This window comes from Ranitomeya imitator, chromosome 5 (assembly GCF_032444005.1).
Source record: "Ranitomeya imitator isolate aRanImi1 chromosome 5, aRanImi1.pri, whole genome shotgun sequence".
NCBI classification, from domain to species: Eukaryota; Metazoa; Chordata; class Amphibia; order Anura; family Dendrobatidae; genus Ranitomeya; species Ranitomeya imitator.
The window spans coordinates 34,545,357-34,563,303 of record NC_091286.1 but is presented as its reverse complement, the minus strand read 5'-3'; the positions used below and the strand labels follow the sequence as shown (position 1 = coordinate 34,563,303).

At 43.1% G+C, this 17,947-nt stretch overlaps 1 protein-coding gene across 1 annotated transcript in view; it reads left to right on the top strand.

The window, feature by feature from the left end:
• Window positions 1–17,947, top strand: part of RPS6KC1 (ribosomal protein S6 kinase C1) — a 158,560-nt gene that overhangs the window by 75,332 nt on the left and 65,281 nt on the right. Inside the window, exon 9 of the mRNA XM_069768507.1 lies at window positions 2,470–2,562. Within this exon, the coding sequence (XP_069624608.1) occupies window positions 2,470–2,562 (93 nt within the window). The remainder of the gene's footprint in view (window positions 1–2,469; window positions 2,563–17,947) is intronic.

The window sequence follows — 17,947 nt, the reverse complement described above, 5'->3', positions numbered from 1 at the left end:
TCGGCCATTGTGATGAACGACTTCTCCAAAGTACGTTCTCTCATCACTAGTAATCACTGCTTCGGGTGGCGTTGTATGCGGATGATATTTTGTTGTTTCTGGCTGACCCGGTTGCATCCTTGGAGGGAGCCATTGGGATTATTGAACGATTTGGATCAGTGTCGGGACTTAGGATAAATTGGAGTAAGTCTATCTTGTTTAAGGTGGACGATGTGGATGGGGAGCCATTGGAGGACGGGCGACTGGAGGTGACGAGTAAATTTAAGTACCTGGGAATATGGGTATCTATGCCGGTCACTGACTATATACATGGGAATCTGACTCCAATCTTGGGTGCCCTCAAGGCAAAAGCGGATGCATGGCTTAAGCTACATTTGTCTGTGGTAGGCAGGGTGAATCTTATCAAAATGATTCTGATGCCGAAAATACTGTATATTCTTCACAATGCGCCGGTTTGGATACCACGTGGGAAATTTAGACAGATCAACTCTCTGTTTAGGAATCTGATTTGGGGGAGGCAGCATCCGCGTATCAAACTGGAGACACTTCAGCGACCCAAGGATGATGGGGGTCTGGCATTGCCTAACCCTGAGTTGTACTTTCTTGCAGCCCAGAGTCAGCATTTAAGGGGCTGGGCGCATGAAGGGTCATCTGGGGCGGTACAGCGGTTGATGGAGGTGGTGACAAAAAGAAGGCCAGTGGTGCAATGTTTGGAGGATGGATCCTTGGAGAGTTTGGGGAAGCTATATCCGACTTTGCTGTTGATACGCAAGCTGTGGAGTAGATTGAGGCACATACGTGGGATCACGGACTTGACTAGATACTCGCCGCTATGGCATAATAACAATCTGAAAGAATTTGAGGCATTGGGGGTACTGATAGAGTGGTTGGGCAAAGGGATTCAGTATGTATATCAAATAATTGAACAAGGTGAACTGAAATCATTTTCCCAATTGCAGGCGGAATTTGGTATCGGGTCTGCAGGGGAGTATCAATATTTGCGGATGAGGCATGCCTTTGGAGCTCAGAGTAGGAACGGAGGTATTAGGATTCAAAGGGATATAGTACTGGAGTATGTGTGTAATGATGGGACGACTGGAGGAGTCATATCCACTCTGTACAGGGATCTGTTGCACACTTTTCTATTGGGGTTTCCAATAATGGCGAGAGCTAAATGGGAAAGGGATTTGGGCCCAATAGATAACGAGACTTGGGAGTCGGTGTTGGAATGGGTCCCAAGACTGTCGCTGAGTGAACCGTATAGACTGTCACAGCTCTATGTGATACACAGAGTTTATAGGTCTCCGATGGTGCTATATAAGGCAGCATTGCGTAATGACTCTGAATGTCCGAGGTGTAAGTCTACGGATGCAGACATTTTCCATATGATGTGGACATGTCCGAGGTTGGCTGCCTTCTGGGTGGTAGTTTTGAGTGGTATGGAAGGTGCGTATGGGTGCACGGTGCCAAGGGACCCAGTTGTCTGTTTGTTGGGATGCGTGGATGAGATTGGAGTGGATAAACACCTAAAGATAGCTATAGCCAGATTGTTGTATATGGCTAGGAAGGTGATAGCTAGAAACTGGATTAGGGAAGAGCCGCCGTCAAGAGGAGAGTTCCTCCAGTATGTGAAACAGGGCCTGACACTAGAAAAAGGGATTTATAAGAAGAAAGGGAAAACTGAAACGTTCAATAAAATGTGGTCTCCATGGATTGCTATGGGATAGTAATGTAAAGTGTGGCTTATACGAATGGTTGAGGGATTAGATACTCTATTGTTTTAATGATGGTAGTAATTAACAAGATGAGCTGCTTTGTGGGGTGGGGGTGGGGGGCTTTGGGATCGAAGGGGGCTGTTTGAAGGGGGAGGAGATGGGAAATACTCTATATTGAAAATGTAAATGTAACATGTTAATTGCCTTGTTATTCTTAATAAAAATTTATTTGAAAAAAAAAAAAAAGTAATCACTGCTTCATCCATTGATCGATCGTCGCTATGTCTCAGCGCCACCTAATGGAAAGTGTCTGCACAGCAGCGCAGCGCCATCCATGTCCATGTGGCTGTGCCTGGTACTGCAGCCTCAGTATTATTGATTTATCTCTGCATCGGAGTAATTGTCCCAAATAACGACCGGTAAATTCTGATCTTTCCTTCTGCTACTTTTTTTTTTTTTTCCAGTCCTTTTTGATTTCCCTTTTAAAAAAAAAAAGGAAAAAATAAAATGAAGTTCTGTGCATGATTGTCAATTACATTTTTTGTTTCCGATTTTTTTTTTTTTCCTTCTCCATCCTCTTAATTTATTTACTCGCAAGTTAATAATTAGAAGCACACATAAAGCGTCATCTTTCATCTGGGGCTCTGTGATTTATGATAAATTTAGTTTCCTTCGGCCTGGCATTTGCTCCAGCAGGCGGCCTTCCTTCAAGTACCACGCTGATTGATGTCTTATCTTTGATATGTTCCATTAGCCTCCAGGAGCAGAGAGTTCAAGGCCCTCTCCGAACCTGAGGAGTCCTGCGGAGGAACTGAAGGCCTTCAGAGTCCTTGGGGTGATTGACAAGGTAATTCTTCAAGAGTTCACTCACAAATCGGCCGCACGCTGACACGGCCTCTTTGAAGCCGAGGATCTTAAGGATATGAAACAAAAGGGGGGAAAATGACTCGAATGCATCTGCACTTTTAAAAATGACAAAAGCAACGGAAGGAAAAAAAAAAAATTATATATACCGAATAATAATAATAAAAAAAAGTAGGTGAGCTTTATGTAAGCAATTTATCTAGGCACCTGCAAATTCTCTCCGAGATGGAGGGCAGAGGACGTCTTCGCGGATCACAAAGACGGGTCATGATTGGTAAAGGGAGACTTGGTTTCCTGCTAATTGGAGGTCAGACTGAAAGGAATCGGTTATGTGAACACAGTGATCGCGCCTTACCAGGTAAAGGTCTCAGGAATGAGATATTGATGACCTCTTGTAAGGGTGGGTCAATCAGTATCCCATCGGTGAGGGTCCGACACCGCTGGTGCAGGACAGCAGCGCTCAGTACGTGTGTAGTGGCCGCTTTGGGTACTGCAGCACAGATTACCTTCACTTCGACAGGCGCTGGACTGCAGTACCCAGGATCCGCCACTACGCGGCTTATGGAGCAATGGTGTCCGGTGCACTTCTGATGGAGCTGCAAACAGCAGGTGGAGGGTGCCGGATGTCAGACCCCATAGATCTGATTTTGATGACCTATCCTCAGTCTAAACCCCCTGCTGGGTATACACATTAGATGACAATTGAGCCATGAAAGATCATCCTCACGATTTTTTTATTTTTTTTTTACACGTCAGAGTACATTGTACGAATATCTTTTAGATGAAGCCATAGATTTTCAATGAGTAGCGAACAAACACACACAGTATGCCATGCACAACGGTCGTACCAAACTATCAGGCATGCCCGATCGATCTGTCAGACGACTACGAGCTTTGAATTATTTAGGTGGCAAGCGATAGAATTTTGTGCAACCAAACGACAGACGATCGATTTGGTCGATATAATCTATTTAGTACAATTTTGGTCTAATGACTTTAATTGAAGGTATTTGGGTTGATCGGAAAGGCTGCTGAGCAGTACAGTTGTGTTCATGCCACCAGGTGATCTACAAAGCCTTCCATTGTCCGTGGAGTGGGTTCCGTTGGTCTTTCTTGTAGGACATGGATATTTCTTTTTTTTTTATAGGGTATCTATTCCTCCAGAACTGTGTTGACCCAAATCATTCCATTTAGCAAACATTTAGAATCGATCATTCCATTTAGCACGTAGCTGTTAGATTGGTGGGGGTACGACTGTTGTAACCATCATGATTGCAGAACGGACCACCACATTCTCCCCTGCTGTAAGTCTCTGATTATAACAAGAATGACTTTGATGAAGGTTGCAGAGTGCTGTGTTGGGGAGATATTAAGATTAATAAATATTTATATTATATTGGAGTACATGATTATGGAGATCCCAGCAGTGAAACCATCATTTTTCTAGCAATTATCTCCTATACATGGAATAGATTTGGGCTTTTTAATCTATTCATCGCTTTCGGAGTTGCACCTCTTTTTTTCCATTCATTTGCTGTACAGATAATATTTGTAATGATAGAATTCTGCATGTCTGCATCCACCACTAGGGGGAGCTCACTGCATACATTCAGCTTAGAGAAGTAGCAGTATGTCCTGAGCTCCCTCTAGTGGTGGCTGCAGGTATTATTCTGAAGTTTTGGAGCAATATAACAGATCTTTATCCTCTCTAAAGATCTACAGTTGTGGCCAAAAGTATTGACACCCCTGCAATTCTGTCAGATAATACTCAGTTTCTTCCTGAAAATGATTGCAAACACAAATTCTTTATTATTATCTTCATTTAATTTGTGTTAAATGAAAAAACACAAAAATAATTGTCCTAAAGCCAAATTGGGTATAATTCCACACCAAACATAAAAAGGGAGGACAAAAGTATTGGCACTGTTCGAAAAATCATGTGATGCTTCTCTAATTTGTGTAATTAACAGCACCTGTAACTTACCTGTGGCACCTAACAGGTGTTGGCAATAACTAAATCACACTTGCAGCCAGTTGACATGGATTAAAGTTGACTCAACCTCTGTCCTGTGTCCTTGTGTACCACATTGAGCATGGAGAAAAGAAAGAAGACCAAAGAACTGTCTGAGGACTTGAGAAACCAAATTGTGAGGAAGCATGAGCAATCTCAAGGCTACAAGTCCATCTCCAAAGACCTGAATGTTCCTGTGTCTACCGTGCGCAGTGTCATCAAGAAGTTTAAAGCCCATGGCACTGTGGCTAACCTCCCTAGATGTGGACGGAAAAGAAAAATTGACAAGAGATTTCAACGCAAGATTGTGCGGATGGTGGATAAAGAACCTCGACTAACATCCAAACAAGTTCAAGCTGCCCTGCAGTCCGAGGGTACAACAGTGTCAACCCGTACTATCCATCGGCAGCTGAATGAAAGGGGACTGTATGGTAGGAGACCCAGGAAGACCCCACTTCTTACCCCGAGACATAAAAAAGCCAGGCTGGAGTTTGCCAAAACTTACCTGAAAAAGCCTAAAAAGTTTTGGAAAAATGTTCTCTGGTCAGATGAGACAGAAGTAGAGCTTGTTGGGCAAAGGCATCAACATAGAGTTTACAGGAGAAAAAAAGAGGCATTCAAAGAAAAGAATACTGTCCCTACAGTCAAACATGGCGGAGGTTCCCTGATGTTTTGGGGTTGCTTTGCTGCCTCTGGCACTGGACTGCTTGACCGTGTGCATGGCATTATGAAGTCTGAAGACTGCCAACAAATTTTGGAGCATAATGTAGGGCCCAGTGTGAGAAAGCTGGGTCTCCCTCAGAGGTCATGGGTCTTCCAGCAGGACAATGACCCAAAACACACTTCACAAGCACTAGAAAATGGTTTGAGAGAAAGCACTGGAGACTTCTAAGGTGGCCAGCAATGAGTCCAGACCTGAATCCCATAGAACACCTGTGGAGAGATCTAAAAATGGCAGTTTGGAGAAGGCGCCCTTCAAATATCAGGGACCTGGAGAAGTTTGCCAAAGAAGAATGGTCTAAAATTCCAGCAGAGCATTGTAAGAAACTCATTGATGGTTACCGGAAGCGGTTGGTCGCAGTTATTTTGGCTAAGGGTTGTGCAACCAAGTATCAGGCTGAGGGTGCCAATACTTTTGTCTGGCCCATTTTTTTGGAGTTTTGTGTGAAATGATCATTGTTTTGCTTTTTGCTTCATTCTCTTTTGTATTTTTTCATTTGACAAATTAAATGAAGATAATAACACCAAATAATTTGTGATTGCAATCATTTTCAGGAAGAAACTGAGTATTATCTGACAGAATTGCAGGGGTGTCAATACTTTTGGCCACATCTGTATCTTAGCCCTAAAAGCAACATTGTGATTAAAAGAGGTTGCTGAAAGTATTTAGTTTATGACAAACTTCCTTGCAGATTCTTATTTGGCATTGTGCAGACGCTATCCGTGCTGCCATCAGTCGCTTTCCCGGTGACCTTGTGTGTTCTTTGCTAAGGTGACAAATGGCTCGCCCCGCTCCCTTGTTCCGTGGGCCTGCCCGTTGCCTGCCTCCGGGTCTGCGCCTCCCCTTCTGCTGACTTGTGCCGGATTCCTTCCATCTCATGTCTCAGGGCTTTGATGCATATGTTCTGAAGGTGGCCACACTGACTTTGGTTGGGAGCAGATGGTAAACCTTCAGGCCGCCACCGGCTATACTGGTGTTAAGTTGGAAAGTTAACGTTTGATGATGGTTCAGCAGTGCATATGAAAGGATTTGACAAGAGAAATATCTTTAATTAAAAAAATTTAGCATCGTAAACATTTTTGCATTTGTATTCAATGTAAATATTTAGAAATTACATTTATTAGAAAAAAAAAAATGCCAGAAGGCGTTCAGATGTGTAGTGCAGGCAGTATATTATTGTACGGGATTCGGGGAAATATCTAGTTTGTAACTTTATGAAATGATAAGTAGGAGATGAATAGTAATTTCAGAATTGACTGATAGTTTAGAAAATTAGATAAATGGATTTTTCATTCATTCGTAAACATTAGATGGAGAATAATATTAGATGGATAGAACAATATTGGATAATGATAGATAGGGAGGTGGCTGAATATTGGATGCAAGGATGACTAAATATCGGACGGATGGATGTTTGACAAATGGACGTTTATTAGGCGGATGGACGATATTGGGCAGTTTTTGGGTGACGGATGGACATATTTGGTGGGCAGGCAGACGGATGGATATTAGGTGGATGGACGGATATTAGCCGGGTGGATGGATGGGTATTGGGCGGTCAGATATTGGATGGATACTGGGTGGATGGATGGATATTGGACAGACAGCTGCTGGATGGTTGGCTGAAAATTAGACGGATGGATGGAGAGCTGCCGGATGGTTGGAAGGATATTGGTGGACGGACAGCTGATGGACAGTTGGATGGATATTGGGCGGACGGACAGCTGCTGGACGGTTGGATGGATATTGGATGGATGGACAGCTGCTGGACAGTTGGATGGATATTGGATGGACGGACAGCTGCTGGACGGTTGGATGGATATTGGATGGATGGATGGACAGTTGGATGGATATTGGATGGACGAACAGCTGCTGGACGGTTGGATGGATATTGGATGGACGGACAGCTGCTGGACAGTTGGATGGATATTTGATGGACGGACAGCTGCTGGACGGTTGGATGGATATTGGATGGACGGACAGCTGCTGGACGGTTGGATGGATATTGGATGGACGGACAGCTGCTGGATGGTTGGATGGATATTGGATGGACTGACAGCTGCTGGACGGTAGGATGGATATTGGATGGACTGACAGCTGCTGGACGGTTGGATGGATATTGGATGGACTGACAGCTGCTGGACGGTTGGATGGATATTGGATGGACAGACAGCTGCTGGACGGTTGGATGGATATTGGACGGACGGATTGATATTGGACGGATATAAATCTGACCAGCTCCTCTGTTTGGTATGCATTATATACATACCAAACAGTGTGTGTGTGTGTGTGTAGAAGTGTTTGCCCCCTTCCTGATTTCCTATTCTTTTGCACGTTTGTCATACGTAAATGTTTCAAATCACCAAATTAATGTAAATATTAGGCAAAGAACACAAGGAAACGCAAAATGCAGTTTTTAAATGAAGGTCTTTATTATTAAGGAAAAAGGAAATCCAAACCTGTGGGGAAAAGGTGATTAAAAAACACCTTAAAACATAAATTCACTGTGGTTTATCACATGTTTAAGAACATAAAGGCTCGTCTCAATTTTGCCAGAAAACATCTTGGTGATCCCCAAGACTTTTGGGAGAATACTCTATGGACTGACAAAGACAAAAGTTGAACTTTTTGGAAGGTGTATGTCCCATTACATCTCACCTATAAGTAACACAGCATTTCAGAAAGGGCACATCATACCTACAGTAAAATATGGTGGTAGTCTGATGGTCTGGGGCTGTTTTGCTTCTACAGGACCTGGAAGATTTGCTTTGGTAAACGGAACTATGAATTCTGCTGTCTACCAAATAATCCTGAAGGAGAACGTATGGCCATGTGTTTGTGACCTCCAAACTGAAGCGCACTTGGGTTATGCAGCAGGACAATGATCCAAAACACACCAAGTTGTCCACCTCTGAATGGCTTAAGAAAAACAAATTTAAGACTTTGGAGTGTCCTAGTCAAAGTCCTGTCCTTAATCCAATTGAGATGACCTTAAAAAGGTTTGTGCTCGGAAACATTCCAATGTGGATGAATTACAACAATTCCGCAAAGATGAGTGGCCAATTCCTCCAGAGCGTTGTAAAAGACTCATTGCCAGTTATCTCAAACGCTTGATTTCACTTGTTGCTGCTAAGGGTGGCCCATCCTGTTATTAGGTTTAGAGGGCAATCACTTTTTCACACAGGGCCCTGTAGGTTTGTATTTTTTCCCTTAAAGAGAATCTGTTACCCTCCGGGACATATGTGACCTATTAATATGGGCATACAGGTAGTAGAAATGTTACACTAGTCATACATTTTCCTCCCTTCTACGGGCACTGCATTATGGATATTCTGCACAGGCGCCGGCAGGTCACTGTGACCACTGGGATGCGCGACGATAAGGCGCTCTCCCTACTTCCTCCTTGCATAGTCATAGCTAGGAACCATGTGTACATAGTGATGAATATGCAGGGAGGAAGTGGGGAGAGCACCTGATCGTCGCACACCTCGGAGGTCACTGGAACAAAAGTCGCCTGCGCATAAGATCCCTGAATGCAGCACCCACAGGAGGGGAGGATAAGGCATGTATTTCTGAGGGCGTGGGATTCCAGCACCATAACTGATGTGTATGGGAGGGGATAGTATTGTAATGAAGACAGGAGGCAGGGATTTGTTCCAGGCATTACATGCCCCAGAGCCTGGAAGAAATCGTGAACATAAAGACAGAATATAAGATTTCTAAACAACAAGAATATTAATATGAGGCATACAGGCAGGACTAGTGTAACATTTCTATTATCTGTATGCCCATATTAATAGGTTAGATACATCCCGGGGTCAGACGGGTGAAAGAGGTGTGTTTTTCTTGCACAGCGCTGCTCTCTCTCTTTATTCCATACCCCGGGAAACCCAGACGCCTGCAGTTTGCTTCACATACACCTTCCCGGTGAGGCGCCCCCTCACCTCTTGTCATTGGGACCGCTCCCCCCACCATATGTGGCGGCCGCTTATTGCTCCGCACCCGCCCTATAATACGACACCCAACTTTTGAGAAGATTTTTAAGGGTTAAAAAGTAGTTTTATACGCCAGAAAATACATTATTTGGTTTTGCCGCATTCAGAATCGCCAGATTTATCACTATATAAAATGATTTACCGTAATCCGAATGGTAAACGGCGTAAAAAGAAAAAAATCATATCAAAATTATTTTTTTATTTTTTTTTTGGTCGCCTCAACATTGCATTAAAATAAAGGGAGATTAAAACATTTTATTCCACCAAATTGGTATCAATAAAAACGACAGCTCGGCGCACAAACAATAAGAGGTCACCCAGCCCAAGATCCCAAAAAATGGAGACGCTTCGGAAAATGACGCTTTTTATTTTATTTTTTTTTTATCAAACTTTGTATTTTTTTTTTCACCTCTTAAAGGGAACCTGTCACCTGAATTTGGCGGGACAGGTTTGCGGTCATACGGGCGGGGTTTTCGGGTGTTTGATTCACCCTTTCCTTACCCGCTGGCTGCATGCTGGCCGCAATATTGGGTTGAAGTTCATGCTGTGTCCTCCGAAGTACACGCCTGCGCAAGGCAAGATTGCCTTGAATCAAACACCCGAAAACCCCGCCCGTATGACCGCAAACCTGTCCCGCCAAATTCAGGTGACAGGTTCCCTTTAAAGAAAAAAGAACCAATATATGTTTGATATCAACGAACTTGTAATGACCTGGAGAATAATAATTGCAGGTCAGTTTTAGCATTCTGTGAACATGGTAAAAAAAAAACACCCCAAAAAACTATTGTGGAATTGCACCTTTTTTTGCAATTTCACCGCATTTGGAATTTTTTTTCCTATTTTCCAGTACATGATATGGTAAAAGCAATGGTGTCATTCAAAAGTACAACTCGTCCCGCAAAAAAGCAAACCCTCATATGGCCATATTGACGGAAAAATAAAAAAGTTATGGCTCTGGGAAGAAAGTAAGCAAAAAAATCAAACGCAAATACGGAAAATGGCTTGGGTGAAGGAGTTAAAAAAAACTTGCATTTTGTGATTACTTGTGATATCTTTGTCTAATATTTATATTTGTTTGGTGATGTGAAACATTTAAATGCAAAATAATAGGAAATCAGGCTGGGGCAAACACTTTTCACACTATTTTTATGATATAATTTTAAACTGCAACCTGCAGTAACCACCGATCGACCAAACCGCTGCATGACCAGCTCTATCCTCGCCTACTGTATCCTCACCCATCCCTTGTGGATTGTGAGCCTTCGCGGGCAGGGTCCTCACTCCTCCTGTACCAGTTATGACTTGTATTGTTTAAGATTATTGTACTTGTTTTTATTATGTATACCCCTCCTAACATGTAAAGCTCCATGGAATAAATGGCGCTATAACAATAAAAAATAATAATAATAATAATAATAAACTGCATTGCTGTCATATAGACTGTATTATCTCTAGTAGGCAGACATGGTTTGAGCTATTTGTGCTTTTCGTATATAGTTAATTCAGTGATAAAATGTATAATTGTTGGAAAGAAGTGGATGGACCTATATATATTATATATGATCTTGGACTCTACGAGTTCTCTAAGTAGCTAATTCCCTCCTTTGGAATCAGATAATGAAGGAAACTCCTAATGGCTAACAGATGTGAGGCCCTGTGTTAGGAATGGAGAGAAGCAGATTTGCGCTTTGCTGGGCAAAGGCCACGATCACTCCAATTGATAGATGAAGCTACATCTGTCATATTTGGGGTCTATGTAACTTAAAAATCATTATACAAAATATGATGGCAATGTTTAGCGCCTGCGACCCTCTGGAGCAAAGCTATCATGAATGTAGGGAATCTTATAACTGAAGCCACATCCCATGACCAGCCCTGTTATGAGTCTTGAAGGGGAGGTAATATAGGAGCTAATAAAAAGACAAGACAAATTATCAGCTGAGCTTAACGCAGAGAGATGCATATCTGTGTAGGCATGATCCACATTTCACTTGACGCTTTCAATCAAAGTGCTCCTCTTCACGAAGCTCGGAGCCGCCTTTGTGACCAGCGCTTGGTAAGTTTCTCTGTCAATCCATTTTGTTTTATGTACAGTAATTTGTATATGCTGTATTGTTTTGTCCCCGTTCACTGCCTATCTTTCTCGATTAAATATAAAATGTGATAGTTCTGTTCCTTTTGTTCTATAAACCGCACCCCTGAAAGCCACCTGTACGGTGTATGTATAATTGGCCTATAAATGACTGGTTGCAGCAAGTAGTTTTGTTATTGCGGAGCTAGCAGTGACTTATATACATATATTCCATGCTTCATACGCTAACTGTTAGTTCTTCAATAACCGGCCTATTAGTGGGAACATCCTGCCTCCTAAATTAATCGTATGTCAATTGTGTAATTGTCCTGACGATAGGGGGCAGCAGAGGGCAGTTCATGACAAAAAGAGAACAGCGTTGTGGATTCAGCATGACCCTGACCCCTTGCCACCCCGGCTGTGGTCTTTGCCAATATGTGTGTATATGTATGAATGTTTGTACAGTGGCATGTCAAATTTTGGGCAACCCTGGTCAAAATTACGGTTATTATGAATAGTTGTTGAAAATTAAATAATCTCTGAAAGTTAAAGATGACACGCTGATCTATGGGACTTGTTTCCAAAATGTATCAGTCTTGTTTTATATGTTCTTTTGCATACTTCTGGGTCTGAATTTTAAGGTGAGGGTGCAGGAGAGGTTTTCTTCTGATGACTCTTGCATGAAGGCCATATTTTTGTAGGTGTCTCTGAACAGTAAAACAATGTACCACAACTGCAGAGTCTGGTAAATCTTTCTTAATGTCTTTTGTCGTCAAGCTGGAGTTCTGATTTGCCCCTCTAGCAATCCTACGGCTCTCCCTGACATTTTGCTTTGTCTTCCAGACCTTATCTTGACCTCTAGCAAATTAAAGTTACACTCTGTCGCGCTATAACATGAAATATATGAAATCTGAACTGCATTACTGCTCTAGAAAATAGGAAAAATTAAGAATATTTAGCGCATAATTTTGGCCATTCATGTGTACCCATAGCTGCGATGAGACGATTCTCTTTGCTGTGAACCTATCCTAATGTGAATCCTCTCCTAGGCTGAAGCCCACATTTACATGAGTAGATACCTCTGTGATTAACCCCTTCCCGACCCATGACGCCACGTAGGCGTCATGAAAGTCGGTGCCAATCCGACCCATGACGCCTATCTGGCATCATGGAAAGATCGCGTCCCTGCAGATCGGGTGAAAGGGTTAACTCCCATTTCACCCGACCTGCAGGGACAGGGGGAGTGGTAGTTTAGCCCAGGGGGGTAGCCCGTGGTTACGATCGCTCTGATTGGCAGTTTCACTTTCAACAGCCAATCAGAGCGATTTGTAATATTTCACCTATTATAACTAGTCAAATATTACAATCCAGCCATGGCCGATGCTGCAATATCATCGGCCATGGCTGGAAACACTAATGTGCCCCCGCCCCACCCCACCGATCGCCCCCCCAAGTCACCGATCTGTCCGGTACACTGCTCCGGCTCCCCTCCGTCCTGTGCTCTGCTCCCCCCGTGCTCTTGTCCGCTCCCCCCGTGCTCCAATCACCCCCCCTGCACTCCGTTCCCCCCCCGTGCTCTGTTCCACCCCCCCGTGCTCCGTTCCACCCCCCGTGCTCCGTTCCACCCCCCCCGTGCGCCTTTCCACCCCTCCCGTGCTCCAATCACCCCCGCTGCACTCCGTTCCACCCCCCCGTGCTCCGTTCCACCCCCCCGTGCTCCGTTCCACCCCCACCCCGTGCTCCGATCCACCCCCCCCCCCCGTGCATCTATCACAGTGATCAAAATAAAAAAATAATAAATGCCCCCCCCCTTCCTTTGTCACCCCCATAGGTAGGGACAATAAAAAAATAAAGAATTTTTTTTCTCCCACTAATGTTAGAATAGGGTTAGGGCTAGGGTTAGGGTTATGGCGGATTTACCGCGTTTTTTTCTGCGCATTTCACTGCGGTTTTACAACTGCGATTTTCTATTTGAGCAGTTGTAAAACCGCTGCGGAATCCGCACAAAAAAGGGACATGCTGCGGAATGTAAACCGCTGCGTTTCCGTTCAGTTTTTCCGCAGCATGTGTACAGCGATTTTTGTTTCCCATAGGTTTACATTGAACTGTAAACTCATGGGAAACTGCTGCAGATCCGCAGCGTTTTCCGCAGCGTGTGCACTTACCTTTAGAATTAGGCTATGTGCGGATTTGGCTGCGGATCCGCAGCGGATTGGCCGCTGCGGATGCGCAGCAGTGTTCCATCAGGTTTACAGTACCATGTAAACCTATGGAAAACCAAATCCGCTGTGCCCATGGTGCGGAAAATACCACGCGGAAACGCTGTGTTGTATTTTCCGCAGCATGTCAATTCTTTGGGCGGATTCCGCAGCGTTTTACACCTGTTCCTCAATAGGAATCCGCAGGTGAAATCCGCACAAAAAACACTGGAAATCCGCGGAAAATCCGCAGGTAAAACGCAGTGCCTTTTACCCGCGGATTTTTCAAAAATGATGCTGAAAAATCTCACACGAATCCGCAACGTGGGCACATAGCCTTAGGGTTAGGGTTGGAATTAGGGTTGTGGTTAGGGGTGTGTTGGGGTTATGGGTGTGATTATGGTTATGGCTACAGTTGGGATTAGGGTTAGGGGTGTGGGGGGGTTAGTGTTGGAGGTAGAATTGAGGGGTTTCCACTGTTTAGGCACACCAGGGGCTCTGCAAACGCAACGTGACACCCGCAGACCATTCCATCAAAGTCTGCATTTCAAAAGTCACTACTTCCCTTCTGAGCCCCGGCATGTGCCCAAACAGTAGTTTACCCCCACATATGGGGTATCACCGTACTCAGGAGAAACTGGACAACAACTATTGGGGTCCAATTTCTCCTGTAACCCTTGGGAAAATAAAAAATTCTGGGCTAAATAATTATTTTTGAGGAAAGAAAACGTATTTATTATTTTCACGGCTCTGCATTATAAACTTCTATGAAGCACTTGGGGGTTCAAAGTGATCACCACACATCTAGATAAGTTCCTTTCGGGGTCTAGTTTCCAAAATGGGGTCACTTGTGGGGGGTTTCTACTGTTTAGCCACATCAGGGGCTCTGCAAACGCAACGTGACGCCCGAAGAGCATTCCATCAAAGTCTGCATTTCAAAACGTCACTACTTAACTTCCGAGCCCCGGCATGTGCCCAAACAGTGGTTTACCCCCACATATGGGGTATCGGCGTACTCAGGAGAAACTGGACAACAACTTTTGGGGTCAAATTTCTCCTGTTACCCTTGGGAAAATAAAAAATTGCAGGCTAAAAGATCATTTTTGAGAAAATATTTTTTTTTTTTAATTTTCATGGCTCTGCGTTATAAACTTCTGTGAAGCACTTGGGGGTTCAAAGTCCTCACCACACATCTAGATTAGTTCCTTTGGGGGTCTAGTTTCCAAAATGGGGTCATTTCTGGGGGATCTCCAATGTTTAGGCACACAGGGGCTCTCCAAACGTGACATGGTGTCCGCTAATGATTGGAGCTAATTTTCCATTCAAAAAGTCAAATGGCGCGCCTTCCCTTCCGAGCCCTGCCGAGTGCCCAAACAGTGGTTTACACCCACATATGAGGTATCGGCGTACTCGGGAGAAATTGCCCAACAAATTTTATGATCCATTTTATCCTATTGCCCATGTGAATATGAAAAAATTGAGGCGAAAAGAATTTTTTTGTGAAAAAAAGTACTTTTTCATTTTTACAGATCAATTTGTGAAGCACCTGAGGGTTTAAAGTGCTCACTGGGCATCTAGATAAGTTCCTTGGGGGGTCCAGTTTCCAAAATGGGGTCACTTGTGGGGGAGCGCCAATGTTTAGGCGCACAGGGGCTCTCCAAACGCGACATGGTGTCCGCTAATGATTGGAGCTAATTTTCCATTTAAAAAGCCAAATGGCGTGCCTTCCCTTCCAAGCCCTGCCGTGCACCCAAACAGTGGTTTACCCCCACATATGGGGTATCAGCGTACTCAGGACAAACTGGATAACAACATTTGGGGTCCAATTTCTCCTATTACCCTTGGCAAAATAGGAAATTCCAGGCTAAAAAATCATTTTTGAGGAAAGAAAAAATATTTTTTATTTTCATGGCTCTGCGTTATAAACTTCTGTGAAGCACCTGGGGGTTTAAAGTGCTCAATATGCATCTAGATAAGTTCCTTGGGGGGTCTAGTTTCCAAAATGGGGTCACTTGTGGGGGGTTTCTACTGTTAAGCCACATCAGGGGCTCTCCAAACGCGACATGGTGTCCGCTAACAATTGGAGCTAATTTTCCATTCAAAAAGTCAAATGGCGCGCCTTCCCTTCCGAGCCCTGCCGTGTGCCCAAACAGTGGTTTACCCCCACATATGAGGTATCGGCGTACTCGGGAGAAATTGCCCAACAAATTTTATGATCCATTTTATCCTATTGCCCATGTGAAAATGAAAAAATTGAGGCGAAAATAATTTTTTTGTGAAAAAAAAGTACTTTTTCATTTTTACAGATCAATTTATGAAGCACCTGAGGGTTTAAAGTGCTCACTAGGCATCTAAATAAGTTCCTTGGGGGGTCTAGTTTCCAAAATGGGGTCACTTGTGGGGGAGCGCCAATGTTTTGGGTATTTTCAGCCATATAGACCCCACAAACTGACTTCAAATGTGAGGCGATCCCTAAAAAAAAATGGTTTTGTAAATTTCGTTGTAAAAATGAGAAATCGCTGGTCAAATTTTAACCCTTATAACTTCCTAGCAAAAAAAAATTTTGTTTCCAAAATTGTGCTGATGTAAAGTATACATGTGGGAAATGTTATTTATTAACTATTTTGTGTCACATAACTCTCTGGTTTAACAGAATAAAAATTCAAAATGTGAAAATTGCGAAATTTTCAAAATTTTCGCCAAATTTCCGTTTTTATCACAAATAAACTCAGAATTTATTGACCTAAATTTACCACTAACATGAAGCCCAATATGTCACGAAAAAACAATCTCAGAACCGCTAGGATCCGTTGAAGCGTTCCTGAGTTATTACCTCATAAAGGGACACTGGTCAGAATTGCAAAAAACGGCAAGGTCTTTAAGGTCAAAATAGGCTGGGTCATGAAGGGGTTAAAACAGCCGCAGGCTGCTGGGTTGAGAGCTCGATAAGAGAGCCGATGTATACAAATAGCAAAAGACTGACCATATCCTCCAAATATTAACACAGGTGTGTACAGGTGCATTCTAAGAGCATTTCATGCTATAGCTCTACAGTTATTAGTATACATAGGCTCTCCGACCGAGCACTCCGACCGAGCACTCCACCCATCAGCCTGTGGCGGGTTTAAATCACAGCAGGATCCTATCTACCCATGTACATTTTTCCTGTTTTATTGAGCAGTAATGCAATTCAGATTTGATATATTTCATGTTTTCATGCTATAGCGCTACAGAGTGCTGCTTTATTTGATAGTTCTGTATGGAGATGGCTGCTCTCAGTATGTCCCTGTACACACTTGTTTTCTGTTTGGAAGTGATGGTCGGTCTTTTGTTACTTATCTTGACCTCTGCTGTTCCTGTTTACTGCCATTACTTAATTACATCTGATCTAAGTTAAAGGGCAGCTTGAAAACGCTTTGGTATCCTCTTATAGCCGCCTTCTCCTGCTTTGTGGGCCTCCACTATTTTCGTTTTCAGAGTGTTAGACGGCTGCTTAGAAAAATGATGATGGTGAACAAGCCAAAACCCTAACAGGCGAATTAAGGTCTAAAACCTTGGTCAAAGTTATCTGAGCAAACCAATCTCCAAGTGTGCCCAAACTTTTTATTTTTAAAATGTAATAAATTACATATAATATATATTTTACGTATATATTTTTTATATATATTTATAAAATATATACGTATTATTAAAAATATATATAATTTTTATATATATTTTAATATACAATGGGTACGGAAATTACTCAGAGCCCTTTAAATTTTTCACTCTTTGTTTAATTTCAGCCATTTGGTAAATTCAAAAAAGTTCATTTTTTTTACCTCACTAATGTACACTCTGCACCCCATCTTGATTGAAAAAAAACAGGAACGTAGTAATTTTTGCAAATTTATTAAAAAAGAAAAACTGAAATATATATTTGTTATAAAATATATATTTTAATAATATATACTCGAGTATAAGTCGACCCGAGTATAATTTTGCCATGAAAAACTGGGTAAACTTATTGACTTGAATATAAGCCGGGTATGCATTGTCCCCTCATGCCTGTCCTAGTATGCATGGCTCCCTTGTCCCTGTCCTTATATGCGTGGCTCCCCCGTCACTGTCCTTGTATGCTTGGCTCCCCGTCACTGTCCTTATATGCATGGCTACCCCGTCACTTTCCTTGTATGCTTGGCTCCTTATCCCCTATCCTTGTATGCATGGTTCCTATAAAAGAATAAAAAAAACACACATCCTACTTACCTTCCCTGCGCACCCTCGCTGCATCTCCTTCCGGCACCAGCAGCTTTTCCTGCCGAACGATCTCATGTCCACGCTCATTAAGGTAATGAATATTCAGTCCACGCCTATGGGACATGAATATTCA